Here is a 15,000-nt window from a genome sequence, read left to right as displayed (position 1 = left end):
GGGAAGAAATTTCACAAATGGATTTGTTGCAACGTTGACATCCTAATAGTTCCACACTCGTTAGAACCATTCTCTAATGTTTGTAATTGCAGAATGAAAGGTCCAGGTACGTGATTGATTTAGTCTCATTGCCACAGGTGAACACAAACACCTGAACTCAATGATCAAGTTCTGATGCTCTTCTGTGTGATTAGGACACAGGATTGTTTTATTTGAAAGTGAAATTCTACACTTAATGTAGGTTTTATTGTGTACCTCAGAACCTGGAGGCAGTAAGATGATTTGATAAAATGTGTTACCATCCTACCACCCAACCTCAGATGTTTAAATATAAGGGCTCTCAGTAAAGACTCGAGACCAAAGACTGGCTCTCTGGTGTCTGATAGCATTGTGGGGACTTGTCTAACCCTGGAGCACCATCACAGATCAGAGACTTTGTCCCATCAGACAGTGGCATGCTGGGAAAAACCTAAACCCCCACTACAGTCTGCTGCCAGCGATGTCTGGGGCACAGTGTGGGTGGTTTCTCTTGGGCAGCGCTGAGGGCCGACAGACCCGTTTTGTGGTGCGAGGAAGCCGGTGGAATCTTGGCGAATGGGGTGTCGCAGTCGAGGGAGCCTGGCCAGGAAAGTGGGCTAGGAAAAGTGGTGGGGGGAGCCGTGAGACTGTGGTGGTAGTGTGTGCCTGGGGGGAAGCTGGTGTGGTCTGGGTTGGTGGGAGTGGGTTCGGTGGACGCAGGTCTGGGTGAGACCTTTGGGCCCTGGGGAGAGGGGAATCCCTGTGGCTTAGAGATCTAATCTGAAGCTACTTTGTTGGCGCAGTTTGAGCGAGAGTCTGACACCTTGGGAGTCGTGTCCTACTTCGAGGGAAAAACAAAAGGGTTGTTCATTAAAATCAGGTTTTAATGGATCAGCGCTGCCCCCTCCACTGCCTCAAAACTAGACACGGACATTGTGCTTTTTATTTGTCTGAGATGAAACATAAACCTAAACCACACGTCCCAGGCCACAACGGCACGAAGGAGTAAATAAAGAAACAACAGTGTTCTTCAAAGCTGAGGGCATAGTTTCTCTGAGAACATTACTCACAGATTCCCACCCATAATAACGATAACAAGCTAAAACACATTAAAACTCAGCTGAACCTCCAGAGAAGAACATTATTATCCTCCATTCTGAACATCTTCAGGGCTCTCTTCCACTTCCACAAAGTTCAGTCTCAAAGGTTGGTTCCTCTTTTCCTGTAAGTGCCTTTCCTGTCGAGGGTTCACCCCCCACCTCCCCACCTCCCCGCAGAGAACTGGCCGCAATGGCAGGGGTCAGAAATGTGAGAGGACTCCCCCACCCCCACCTTTCGGTCCCATGTTAATCATGTTAACAACCGGCCTGGAGCTGCAGAGCTGGGGGTCCTTGGGGAAAATTAACTGTTGGGTGTGGGGGGTTGGGTAAATTACCAGACAGAAATGTCCAGTTTAGACCCCTGATCCCCATGGAACAAAGGGTTTAGATTATAATCCATGTTTACAGATACTAGGCCTAGTGTGTTCAGCTGTGTGTTCTGAACATGTGCTCACTGCCACCTACTGTTCACTAGTGTGTGTAAATGTCTGTTTCACTGCACGAATTGGGTTAAATGTGGAGAACCAATTCCTCTGTGTTCACAAGTGAGTGCCCAATAAAGTGAATCTGATTTAAATTCTTAGTGTTTATAATGGAGCTTTTCCACTGCATGGTACCAGCTCAACTCCCTTTTTCCTGGTTAGTTTTCCACTTCCACAGCTCCTCCCCAAAATGTATCAGGTGTTGTGTCTAAACCCAGTCTCAAGAGGAACAGCAGACTTTGGAAACCACAACAACGGCGGCGGTAATGTTAAGCGGTGTTTACTCATGCTGTATTGGCGTGTTGTTGTTGTTTGGGACTGAACACAGCTCCGTCATCAGTTCAGACAGATCAGTAGAGTTTGTTCCTTCCTTGTTGCAGCGTCCAGCTCTTGCTGGATTATTTCGTCGGCCACCGATCCAAGGAGCGTTTGAACCTCTTCAAAAGACCACGGCTTAATTTTACGAGCTGCCGTCGTGAGTCGAATAAAAACAAACGTGATCTCTGCTGCAGATGGAGATTTTACAGATGGAGAGTTGGTGCTGGTCGTCTGCGTTGCGTGGTGTAGAGTGACGACTCTCTCTGGACGATCAGCGCTCTGCAAGGTTTACACGCCACGGTTTAGTCCCTACTCGACTCGCTCTGAACCACGAGAGAACAGCCGCTAAACAAGAACCCGTTTCCAGAACCAGGACCTGATTCACCTGGTGGAGGAGGGACCCTGCAGTGGAAAAGCATGTTTGATTTTCTAAAGTTGTTACATGGGAAACATGACCCTGCTGCTGAAGGCTGGTTTACACTTCTGTGTAGATCCATGTAAGACTCCCTGCATCCTCTCAGATTTACAAGGACTGATATGAGCCAGTGTTTTCAGACATAATATTATCATTGTAAAACCATGAGAATGGAAATGATAGAGTTGAGCAGGAGGAAAGAGCACTTACAGAACACGGAGGTATTTGAGTCCAGAGAAGTCGTTCTTGTTGATGCGGGTGAAGTTATTTCCATTCAGTTCCCTGTAAGAGAAACATTAAATATTAATGCAGTGTTGCTCCGGAGGGATGTTCCTCCTCTGAAGTGGGATTACATGATGGTCACAGTGTGTTTGCTGGAACCTGGATATTGTTACATGACAATCAAACATTCCCAGATCTGTGATGAGGAGAACTACAGCAAATAACACAGAGACTATTTCAACCCGTTAAAAGAACCTAATTAAAACACGTTTAGACCTCCATCTACCTCCAGACTCTTCTGGGTCAGGTTTATTCCGTTAGACTTGCTAGGTTTAGTCCAGAGCCCCCTTGCTGTGGTGAAATTAAATCTAAGGGATGTACCAGGTCAGGGCAGGGTTTTAATACAGACCAAGAGAAAACAACAGACAGCACAGCGGCCTCTAAATTACAGAATATTGACCTCATTACAAAGGGGTCCCCCGTTTTAGGGGATTTTCAGAAGCCCTCAGGAGGGAGAACGCTGGAGGCAGGGTCTGTTACACAGTCCGTCACTACCTCACTTTCCTCAACTCTCCCCAGCCCTTTACTCCCATCAGCCCAAATTCACCAGGTGTCTCAGGGCTCTCAAAGGGAGGGCACAACCACTGCACTGTTCTGATCAGCGCAGGAGGTAAATGCATTCAGATTTGGGTTCGTTTTCCCCCTCCTCAAGTTTTATCATGTTTTAAGAGAAGACGAGGTACACAGTAAAAACAAAAAGCTTGTTCTGGACTGATATCAACATGAAATCAGCACAAGATCAGGTCAGTGATCAGTAACACCGTTATTGACATTCCTGACTTCTGCTTCGAGCTGATCCTGTAGATCCTCCTTAAATCTCACTAAACCAAGTCCTGTGTTCCACACAAAGGACTGTCGTTCGCTTCATGATGTGCTCACCACGACTTATACGCTCTGGCTTTGTCACAACCACAAAAACACTTTCGTCGTCACCTACAGCGTGGTTTATTTTCTTAAAAAAAGAGGTAGGTTCTGACGCTAAAGGTTCCTGTTCATAACTTCTAAAAATAAGGCGAGTAAAATACCAAGTGGCTACCAGAGGGACACAGGTCAGGTCCTGAGTTAAAGTACGGAAGGTAAAATATCACTGCAGTAAAAGTACAACAGGATTCCCCTCAAATGCACTGAAGTACGGAAGGTAAAAGTATGATGATTCATCACGGCTCTAACGTCCTGGTATCGTTTCTGTAACAAGACTCTGGTGAATCGCCTCATTTCAGATAAAAACACTTCAGAGTCTCTCTCGGTTTCAGCAACATTTCACTACAGTGTCATTAATGACTCTTTCACTGGTCTCTATTAAAAGTGTCATAAAGAATAAAGCAGTGAGGCACACTGTGTCCATCAGGTAGAACCCAGATTCCTGAAAAGGTTAAGAAAGAAGCTTCCAGAGACAGTCACAGAGTCTCATTAACGAATGAACATTGAGTTCCCACCGCACCGTAATGTGAATCCAACACGTGTCTGCACCAGACAAAGCTATTCCAGTGGTACCTACTGTGCTCTCAGTAATCAGAAAGACGCTACGCCTGGCCAGGGGCAGATCTGAGGCTCTGGTTAAGTCCTTTAGCAGCAAGGCCGCTACAAATAGGCAAAGCACATTCTCACAAGCCTCCAATCACATACACAGACACGCAAGCTTGCGCTCACAAGGCCTTCTTGGTCTGCGGGCCCAAAGTTGACTTCTCCTGGTGCAGTTCTAATGACCACTCCTGGGACAGTGAGGGAAAGAGAGAGAGGTCATTCCAGACAGATGGTCTGTATACACAGGTGCTTGGACAGAGGGAAATAAATAATGGAGTGGGATTCATTAGCCACGGCCTGATATACACATGTGCTGTTTATTGCTGGGCACAGAATCCAGCCGTTCTCATGGCTTTCTCAAGGACACATCTACTGGATGCCCCCCCCCCCCCTTTTGGAACCCGAGGGGCGGAGGGTCCTGTCCGAGAGAACAGACGATTAACAAACACAACTAATCGCCCTTAATTACACGTAAATGTGTCCAAGGCTCTCCAAATCCCTCTAAAACTGAGGTTTAATTCAATTAGAAGTGAACAGTTCTAGCCAAGACCTTAAAGACCTGGTAGTCCCTGTGTTTATGACAGTGCCTCTGAAAAACCTTCGACAGACCCCAGAGCAAGGAGCTCACAGCTGTTTCCTCCATCACAGCGACCGCTCTCTTTACAAACGGACACAGCTATTAACAACCACCAGCTAATGCCTCTTTAAAGTATTGTTTTTGTGGCTCCACAAAGAATGTATCGTACTCTGTAGCTATTTCCATTACTATTACCATCCATCTGGTGGTAGATGTCTTCACACCGCATCGTTAGACAGCATCAGCTCTGATAGAAGCACTGCCATAAAGGCAATGGCCATGATTTTAATCTTAAAAACACTTTAATTAAAATTCAGAGAATGCTCCAGTGTTTGTACATAGCACTGGCTCCGTAAATGGGAAACAAATTTAATGTCTCTCTCTGAACTAGGTCAGGTCTCTCTCTCTCTCTCTCTCTCTCTGCTCACGGCAGAGAAACGCCATCTGGAGGTTTTTAGACAACGGAGAGACTCCAAACGCTGAAAAGCACCAACCGAGATGAGGATGTTGCTCTATTCCTGCTCCATAGGGGGGTAACACTGACTTATTTTTGCTGTTACAGTTACATTACTTAAGGTGGAACTGACTAAATTCAGGAGAGTGCTAACTGCATGAAAGTAAACACAGAGCGAAAGTGCTACAAAACTAAACAGCTCGAGTTACACATGAGTTTCTGTGGGAATTCAAACAGCGAATAAACACAGACAATTTACACTTTATTTACAATTTACACTACAGACACCAACAAGATACCGTCGCTTCTTACTCACACACACCGCTCCACCTTAAAAGATACAGTCGCTTCTTACTCACACACACCTCTCCACCTTAAAAGATACAGTCGCTTCCTACTCACACACACCGCTCCACCTTAAAAGATACAGTCGCTTCTTACTCACACACACCTCTCCACCTTAAAAGATACAGTCGCTTCCTACTCACACACACCACTCCACATTAAAAGATACATTCGCTTCTTACACACACACACCGCTCCACCTTAAAAGATACAGTCGCTTCCTACTCACACACACCGCTCCACATTAAAAGATACAGTCGCTTCTTACTCACACACACCGATCCACCTTAAAAGATACAGTCGCATCTACTCACACACACCACTCCACCTTAAAAGATACAGTCGCTTCCTACTCACACACACCACTCCACATTAAAAGATACAGTCGCTTCTTACTCACACACACCGCTCCACATTAAAAGATACAGTCGCTTCTTACTCACACACCTATCCACCTTAAAAGACACAGCGCTTTTGAATGAACACAAACAGGAGGGGGGTTTGTTTTGCTGTGAGAACAGTAGTTCTCCAGAATCGTGTACACTGCCTTTAACCGACCGTGCTGGAGTGAAATCTCTGAATAAAACACAGAACCCATTTTCTCTAGCATGACTCTACAGATGTCCAGCTCTGTCCCATCACTCAACCACAGGAGGGGGGTTAAAGGCTGGGAATGTGAGAGAGAAAATGGACTTCCTCCTTTGAGGAAACTCTCCGGTTCAGTGCCATTGCTGGGCCACTGCAAACACAGCAGAGTATGAGCTCCAAATTGTTCCGGAGGTCTAACCCAGTGGGAGACCCCAAGGCCCAAAGATTTCAGAGAAGTCAAAAATACAACTCTCTGCTCGTTGTATGTATCTACTGCAGATCGTTGGAAACAAGTTTGTGTTAAAAACAAAGTGATTAAACCAGCTTAGAAAACCAAAATACAGTCTCCAAATCTTTTTTTTTTTTTTAATACTTGGTATCTCTGCAGATCAATTACAGCTCGCTCCATTACTGAGTAGGTCTTTAGGAGCTGAAATGAAAGCCCTGAACAGTAACTACACCCACAAACTGCAGCTAATTCCACTTCAAGATGAATTTAAACAATGTTCTGGGGGTGGGGTCATGAGGAGGGGTGCAGCAGGATGAGAAGGAGGAGGAAGAACTTCGGGCTGGACGTACGAGGTCCACAGAGGTCTTAAATCGAGCACCGAACCCTAAACTCCAGCTCCAGGCCAACGAGAGCCTCTGAAGGGGGCGGGGATCACTGCCTCGCTCATTAGCATACTATAATTTGTCATCGTATTTTGGTACATAACCACATCACTTGTGCCTACAGCAGAGCTGAACCAGATGGGGGCGCTGCAGAGGCAGAACTGACCATAACAAAGGTTTGGAAAAATAGTTTGCAATGGTAAGTGAGACCGGTTTGAGGTTCATAAAGAACAGAGATCTAAGCTCACAGTCACTCTTTCAAATGGTGGATTATCTACCAACATCATTAGGATGCTTCAGAAAACCAAGCGCTGATGCTTTGATCTTGTGGGGAAGACATCCCTGTAACTCTGAGCAGGGGTCAGTTTTATCGAAGGAGTCACTGTAGAACTGCGGCACAGAGTGAACTATACGTTAATGTTCATCACAGGCTTCAAATGTAAGAACTGTTTATTTAGGCATTCGCTAATGCTTCAGCCTGCACTTATTCAGTGGATCATCGTTTAATCAGAACCGCTGTCCTTCACATGACTCTGAATTGAATCTTTTTACACGGTCTTCCACTGAAAGTTAAGGGTTTTCCTGTCTCCTGTAGAACCCTAACCCTGGAGGTGCATGTTTCTCTTTAGACAGCGATGATAAGTGTCTTCACTGTTGTTTGTGTTCACTCTGGAAAACTGAAATAAATAAATCAAATCCGTGTTCACAGTGCCAAGGAGTTCCCACAGAAACAGACACACATCTGAAGTCTCACACGGACAGAACTCAGGGTCCGGCTCGAACAGTCCGGGTTCACCTCCGATTTCTACCAAAGCTCTGCTCTAAACTGGAAGAACTACAGTGGAGCCCAGAGCCAAGAGAGTGCCACTGCCCATTTCCTGACGTCCCGCCGCACGGTGACAGAGAGCCAGGGACGAGATGTTTCATGTTCACCCAAGAGCCCCAATTTCTCAATAATTCAAAGGTTCTACAGAAGAGCCCAGTGCAAAACTCATTATGTTTATTTCTGCCATCTGTTGGAAATCCCGCCATGACGGGGAGACCTGTTCTCAATCGAGCAATATAACATGAAACACACACTCACACACCACCCCCCTGCCAGCTCTGCACATAACACACTCACAAACCCTACACACACGCTACAAACTGGGGACGGCAGCTCAGCGAGTTTGGCTTGGGATCCCTCCAAAGAAAATAAGCACCCGATTCCAGAGCCATTTGTTGGGAACAGTTTGGGAAAGGTTTGGGAACGGTTTGGGAAAGGTTTGGGCAGCAGGAGCAGAGAAAACAAAGGAAGACCTGGGGTTAGCACGACTGTGGATGGCGCACCTCGCTGGGCCAACAAGCTGCTGCCCACTGGCCTCGGAAGGCAGGCATGCTGAGCGTTACGTCACACTCGAGCGGACAGCCTCCAGCCTCCAAAGAAGACGTTAAGTTTGGCGTACGGACCCAGGAGTCGCATGGACCTCTCTGGCGTGAAGAATTCCAACGTCCGGCTCTGCTTCAGTGCTCCCCGCGGCCATATGCTGAGAGCTCGGATACGCATTACGCTGACAGAGCTTGTTGATTTAGTCTCAGGCTAAGAATCAGTGCCGGGTCTAGGTTTGGATCCGAAAGCAACAATTCTGACCAAAAACAACTCCCTGCGAGTTGCTCTTATTCTTGCTCTTTCCCTTTATTCACTAGCGCTGATAAATTAATGCAACAGTCTGCTTGTTTTCTCACTCGCACAGTTCCCATGACAGATGGAGGTGCCAGCCATGGGATCCTGAGCCAGGCAGAGAGCATCTGGACCCTCTAAAGACGAGAGGGCGGTGTAGAAGTGTAGCATCCACTAATGGAGCAAATACAGACAGAAAGGGACTGTTATAGTAATAAACAACACTGCAGCTCCCTGACACTTTAATAATCATCATTAAAGTCACATTATCCAAATCAAAACAACAACAAAGCTTCTCAGATTCTAATTTTAAAGTGGCCCAAACATGGAGCCGGGCGGCACCCTTCTCCAATCCTTCAGCCGTGGTCATTTCCACAACACACTCTTAGTTCTTTTCCATCCGTGAGGAACTGGTTGGTTTCCCGTTTGTGAAACTAATCTGAAACTGTTTCCCAAATCAGGAAAATTGATTCTCAGCTGGAACCATGTGGTAAGTGGGTAAATCAAGATAAAGAAGCTCCAGAAAGAGCCCAGAGCCTCAGATAATTTTTTTTTATAAAAATAAACATAATGAAGTAAAACAAGGGAGGAGGGCCATGTTTGTTTTCAGGGACTCAGTAAGATTCAAACAGCACTGGCTACTGTTCTCTCTCTGTTCTGGAGCTCAGCACACGACTCAGAGCTCTGCATCATTTCCACATGTGCCTCATATCTCACTGTGATCTGACCGCGCTGTAAACAGTGGATTAACCATGACTCTGTCCTGACTCTATCCCTTTATCTCTGGCTCTGGAGCTGAATCCAGACTTGGTTCCCATCAAAAATGTTGCAAACCAGAGGAGCTGTTTCACTGGAGAGAAACAAGGCTCAGAGTCCATTTGATGAAAAATGTCTAATCTGGCCCTGTCTCTTTAGGGCAGAGGAGGCCCAGTGCACCAGAGCAGACCGTAGAGACCTGAAGCTCAATGACGGAGAGGCGCTGACCTACATAGCAGACCAGTAAGTGCCTTTGAGCACACACAGCTACGCGTCTAGTTACGGAGAGTCAAACCAGACCAGCAGGACTAAAATAACCTCCAAGAAATATATTTGGACAGGGGCTTTGACGATCTCGCAGAGATTGTGTGTCTTTTGGGTTCGCACACGCATTTCCAAACTTCTGCTTTGTGTTCACAGCCGGGTTCAGAGCTTTAATCCGTTCAGTCACGTCTGTTGCACAATTAGAATGTAAAAATAGAGAGGCAAAATGATTTTAATTGCTGGGTGGATTGGTTTTACAATACCTTTCTGTTGGAGGCAGAGCGCTGTGGAGCTACAGTTCACTGTGAAGGACTGTTCCCTCACTGTTCCTTGATGGAGCAAAGTCAAAAATACATTTTAATATTTGCACTTATTCAAAGAGCTCAGGAGGAGTCCAGAATAATAAACAAAAAAAAATAGAGGCTGTGAAAAAGCCACAGAAATCTGGGAAATGAAGACAGTCACCATCAGGGAATTTAAATTTTCACAAGCCTTCGGGGGGAGTACGTGGGGAGAGTAGGAACTGGAGCTGATGCTCACTGGGCCTTACACCCACTGCCTCCTCGTCGGTCCCTGAGGACGAGCTGGGAGAAGGTGTTGTAAGGTAATCACTCGTGTCAGCACTGACCTGCGAACGGCTTGCTCTGATTATTCAGGGAGAGAGCGGGGTGTAAATTCAATCTGTAGCCAGACGGCGGAGGGGGAGAAAGGAGACTGTTGTCAGAGACGTCTAGACATCAGACCAGCTCCAGTACTTCCTGACTGCTCTGCTGTAAACTCCTGATCTGCTCATAACAAGGTCATAGGGACTGTGGTCAGCCACATGTGAAATTGACCTGACATTCTCAGGGTGGAATGAGACACAAACCCCAGGCCTCATCACACAATCAAATTTATAAAAAGATGAAAAAAGATGAGCATTTGAGTGCATTTATAAATCAATTTCCAACTTTCATGATATCATTGTTCAAAATAAACTACTGCTTACAAAGTTAGACATTCTGAAAAATCCCTCCACCAACCCACACACTGTGAAACAAGACTCCAGTCGGTCTTGAGTCAGAAAACACAGGATAAAACGGGTCGCTCTGATTCTGCTCCGCTTCTGACGTCAAGTGCAGAGACTTTAGAATTGGCCACGCCCCCTCGTCTGAGTCTGTCCAATCACAGCGCTGGACCCATGTTTATGTGAGAGCGCAAAGAAGAGGTTAAACTCAGCAAAACAGACACAACGAGCGTGGAGAAATAAGAGCACAGTAAAAACTGAGAAGAAAGAGAACAGAGTGAAAACGGCTAAAAACCAGAGCTTCTGCTCCTCGCTCCTCACTGCTGTGCGCTCGGGGTCGGGGTGAACAGCGAGCGGCTCATTATCATTTAAAGGAACAGGTGCTGAAAGCGGGCGTTCTGAACAGGGCTGTTTACACAGGGGGAGAACACTGCTGTGGGGCTCGTGGGGTTTGGACCAAAGGAGGTCACAGACGCTTCATTAAGAAACAGAACTGTGTTCCACTGTGGAGACGAGGGAGAGTTCATCAGCTCTAAACGTACCACTAAGAAAAATATTCAAGCGCTCATTCAGAAATAACACTGCCTCAACCCCCCATTCCCTCAACAAAAGGCCATTAGTGTCATTCATGTGGTTGTGATTAATTGCAATGTGCGTTCGTTTAATCTAATTGTCGTAATTGAATTTAGCTTTTACTGTAGAAATATGCGGGTGCCCCACGCTCCACATCTGTGCAAACCATCAGCGCACACACACACGGCGAGTTATTTCAGCACACACAGGAGGAGTGAAGAACTGAGCCCTGTTTAGGAGGTGAAGTTAGCATCTGTGGACGAGTTAAAGATGGAGACGTCTATTTTATCCTGAAACAACTGAACCTCTGCAGCTGATACTCGATCTGTCAGGGAACGTCTCACCCTGGGGACGCGGAGCGAGAGCACACAGGCCCCGGGTTTACGCCTGTGCCCCGGGGATCATCTGCTGTGCCTCCGTCCCCGAGCACTCGTGGGTATCCTTTCATCTCCTGACGTGATTCTGTGGCTGTGACAGGAACTGGGGCATCGTGGCCTTCGTAAACGCAGAAGGAGACAAGTTCCTTCCTGGCAGATGCAAGGACGCCTTCGGATGCCTTTGATTAGTGTTGATGCCGCACTAAACGTGCGGAGTGCTGCCTCTCTCTCTCGTGCCGGCACAGTCGCTTCCATATGGCACTGACACACGGCGCCATCTCATCCCCTTCCCTCAGTTCCCTCTGCACGCCGTCCCTGTGATCCCTGGTGTAAGGCTGCCTGCTTCACTCAGCCTTTTGTTGACTTGTCTTCTGTCGTGTGGGGGGCGCCGTACGCCTCGCTCACGAGGAATAATCCACCACTCTGACATCGAGGGAAAGCCACTTCGCCTGTGACTTTCAGGAACAAGATACAAGGTCTGTGTTTAAACCATTAAACTGTGACACAGGGGCATCTCGGTCTCGTCACCTGTATCACGTTCCATGGCCTTAAGGCAGAACACATCCCTGCAGTAAGTAGAGGGAAATGCTCATACGGCTGGGCATCAGACTGGAGTCGCAGTGATGACACTATGGTGTACAGGGCTACTACCCCCACGTGTGATGGAGACGGTTTCAGCTGCTGTTTTATAATAAACACTGCTGTGAAACAAAGGAACACCTGTGTACTTTGGGTTTTCCTGTGCATCACCTACTACCCCTGGACTTTAGTTCTGAACGCTCTGTGACTCTAGATCATGGCACTGAACGTTCACTGGTGTCCAGATACCTCCATCAGGAAAAAGCTGCAGAAGACTGTGATGGGTTTGTTCTGTTCTTGGGGACAATACTGTGTCCAAAAGTCCGTGTGAGTGTGGGTTTAGACCAGTTATAGATGGAGGCAGTGTCAGAGTCGGGAACGGAGCGCAGTGACACTGTGTTTATAGGTTAAGTATTTGTTGAATAAAATGAGAATGTGGTTTTTAATACGACACACTGTTACTGTAAATGATTACATTATTTTCTTCTAATTCTACGCCACACAGAAATGCTTTAGAGCTCAGTCACACACCTAATAAAGCGGTGTAAGGGGAAGATGAAGATAACACATGGGAAACTTTCACCAACGGCCAAATAAAGAGGAGCGTCAGGGTCTGGACGAGTTAAATCTGCCGCGGCGCTCCGCTCCTGGGCTCGGACTGAGCGGAGACTCTGAGACTCTGAGAACGCTGGGAGAGGCGTGGAGAGGGAACTCAGCTGCTCCTCACAAGCTATAATTTAGCACCGTCTTTATCAGCATCAACATTCCCCGAATGTTCCTCGTTCCTGCCGTTTTAACATCTGTGAGGAATAAGGGAGGGAGTCTCTCTCACGGACAGAAGCGAGCGCTGCCTCCTTTAATCTGGTTTATTTATTCATTGCTTCAGGACTCGGTTTTGTCCTTCGTCCAAAAGTGTGTTAATCCCTTTGTACCTCATTAGCATCCAGTGCCCGTGCCAAGGTCCCTGTCAGGAAAAATCTCCCGGCCTCCCTCTCTCCGGATTCTCCCGTCCTGTCCACAGTTAAATTATGGATCTGGGGAGCAGAGCGCTGTCAGTTATTCCGGCACAGATCCAGTGTGCCAGAAGCGCCCGAGGCACGGCCTGGCACCAAACTTCCAACCCCTCGCTCCTTTATGGATTTCCTCCTGCATCCGTAGTCTGCTCCTGAAGGGCATCTTTTGGCAGCAAGCCTCCGCTGCCTTCTGTATCCAACACTGGCATTTCCACACGAGGGAGCGAGGAACGCTGGAAACCCCTCGCTCAGGAAAACAGACGCTTACACAAACACAAACCTCTCCGTTTCCTCTAGAAACTTCTGCCCAAAAGATTTGAAAGCTGTGGTTAAAACTAATTTCGGAGTAAAACCGATAAAGAACACGGAGCGCTATTAAAGCACTTTCAGAACAAAGTCTTAATTCTGTAGTCACAGAGAAGCCCTTATAGAAAAGGAGCAGAATCAGGTCCTTCAGCACGAGAGCCAAGGACAGAATATCAATTATGTAAATCCATGTGGAAACAGGCTACGGCTAAGACTGGGCGATACGGCCCTAAAATAATATCGTGATATTCCAGGGTAGTGGCGATAACGATATTCATGTCAAAACAAACACAACTAAATTTGATATTAATATTCATTATATTCACTTAAGAGGTCGCTCTCAGGCCTGGAGTGCCTAGTCAAATTGTGGGTGTGTCTACAGGAGTCACATGATAAAGCTGAAAGGTGTTTAGGGCGGCACGGTGTCTGTGAGGAGTGTGGTGTGTTCTCCCTGTGTCTGCGTGGGTTTCCTCTGGGTGACTGTGTGTGAGGAGTGTGGTGTGTTCTCCCTGTGTCTGCGTGGGTTTCCTCCGGGTGACTGTCTGTGAGGAGTGTGGTGTGTTCTCTCTGTGTCTGCATGGGTTTCCTCCGTGTGACTGTCTGTGAGGAGTGTGGTGTGTTCTCCCTGTGTCTGCGTGGGTTTCCTCCGGGTGACTGCCTGTGAGGAGTGTGGTGTGTTCTCCCCGTGTCTGCGTGGGTTTCCTCCGGGTGACTGTCTGTGAGGAGTGTGGTGTGTTGTCCCCGTGTCTGCGTGGGTTTCCTCCGGGTGACTGTCTGTGAGGAGTGTGGTGTGTTGTCCCCGTGTCTGCGTGGGTTTCCTCCGGGTGACTGTCTGTGAGGAGTTTGGTGTGTTCTCCCTGTGTCTGCGTGGGTTTCCTCCGGGTGACTGTCTGTGAGTAGTGTGGTGTGTTCTCTCTGTTTCTGCATGGGTTTCCTCCGGGTGACTGTCTGTGAGGAGTGTGGTGTGTTCTCTCTGTGTCTGCGTGGGTTTCCTCCGGGTGAGGAATTTGGGGAGCATATGGAACGGGTGAGAATTTGGAGCAGATTCCTCAGAGCGCCTCTCCACTGTACTTCGCTGTGTCTAAACGCCTCGTGTAAAGAGTGTAGGGCGAGTTACGACCAACTGCTCGACGTCATTAACGTAAACAAGTCGGAATATCACAGTTGTAATACTGACTTTTTTATTGTTTTAAAAATGACAATACGATTGAGAGCGATGCGATACGGCACAGCTCTAGCTATGGCTTTAAAGTCATTACAGAAATACCACTTTAATCTCATTATATTTTACACAAGCTGCAAAAACCACAGACACAGATAACGCACCTTAAACACTACATTCGTGAAAGTGTTGGTTTGTGTTCCAGTGAGGACCCAGATGTGGAGCTACTTTCACTTGTTTATCCCTCAACTGCCCTGTCATCCATCTGCCGTCATCTGGAGGAGGCATGACTTCCTCAAACGCATGACACTGAACACAGTATCCTCAGATATTACAGTTTCTGGACTCTTTTCTGAATCGTATTTCCACCCTGCACTCGCCCTCTATCTCCAGTCTCACCTTAAACAGCTTCTCCCCGCTCTGCCCCGCTCTGCCCCTAAAGCCCCGGAGAACCACGAATCAATAAACAATCGGCAGAAAGCAAGCGAGGACGTTTGGCCGAGGTGTGGAATACTCGAGCGAATGCACAGCGTGAGCCGTCCCATGCCCCGAGTTCAGCCATCGCACTACAAAGAGAATCCCGAATCAG

At 47.3% G+C, this 15,000-nt stretch overlaps 1 protein-coding gene across 1 annotated transcript in view; it reads right to left on the bottom strand.

Annotated features, from left to right (window-relative positions):
* Positions 1 to 15,000, bottom strand: part of slit1a (slit homolog 1a (Drosophila)) — a 148,405-nt gene that overhangs the window by 128,615 nt on the left and 4,790 nt on the right. Inside the window, 1 exon segment of the mRNA XM_066650016.1 lies at positions 2,544 to 2,615. Coding sequence (XP_066506113.1) covers positions 2,544 to 2,615 — 72 coding nt within the window.

The sequence above is a fragment of the Hoplias malabaricus genome, chromosome 2 (assembly GCF_029633855.1).
Source record: "Hoplias malabaricus isolate fHopMal1 chromosome 2, fHopMal1.hap1, whole genome shotgun sequence".
Lineage (NCBI taxonomy): Eukaryota > Metazoa > Chordata > Actinopteri > Characiformes > Erythrinidae > Hoplias > Hoplias malabaricus.
The sequence above is the reverse complement of the archived record's forward strand: the minus strand, read 5'-3'. Positions and strand labels throughout refer to the sequence as shown.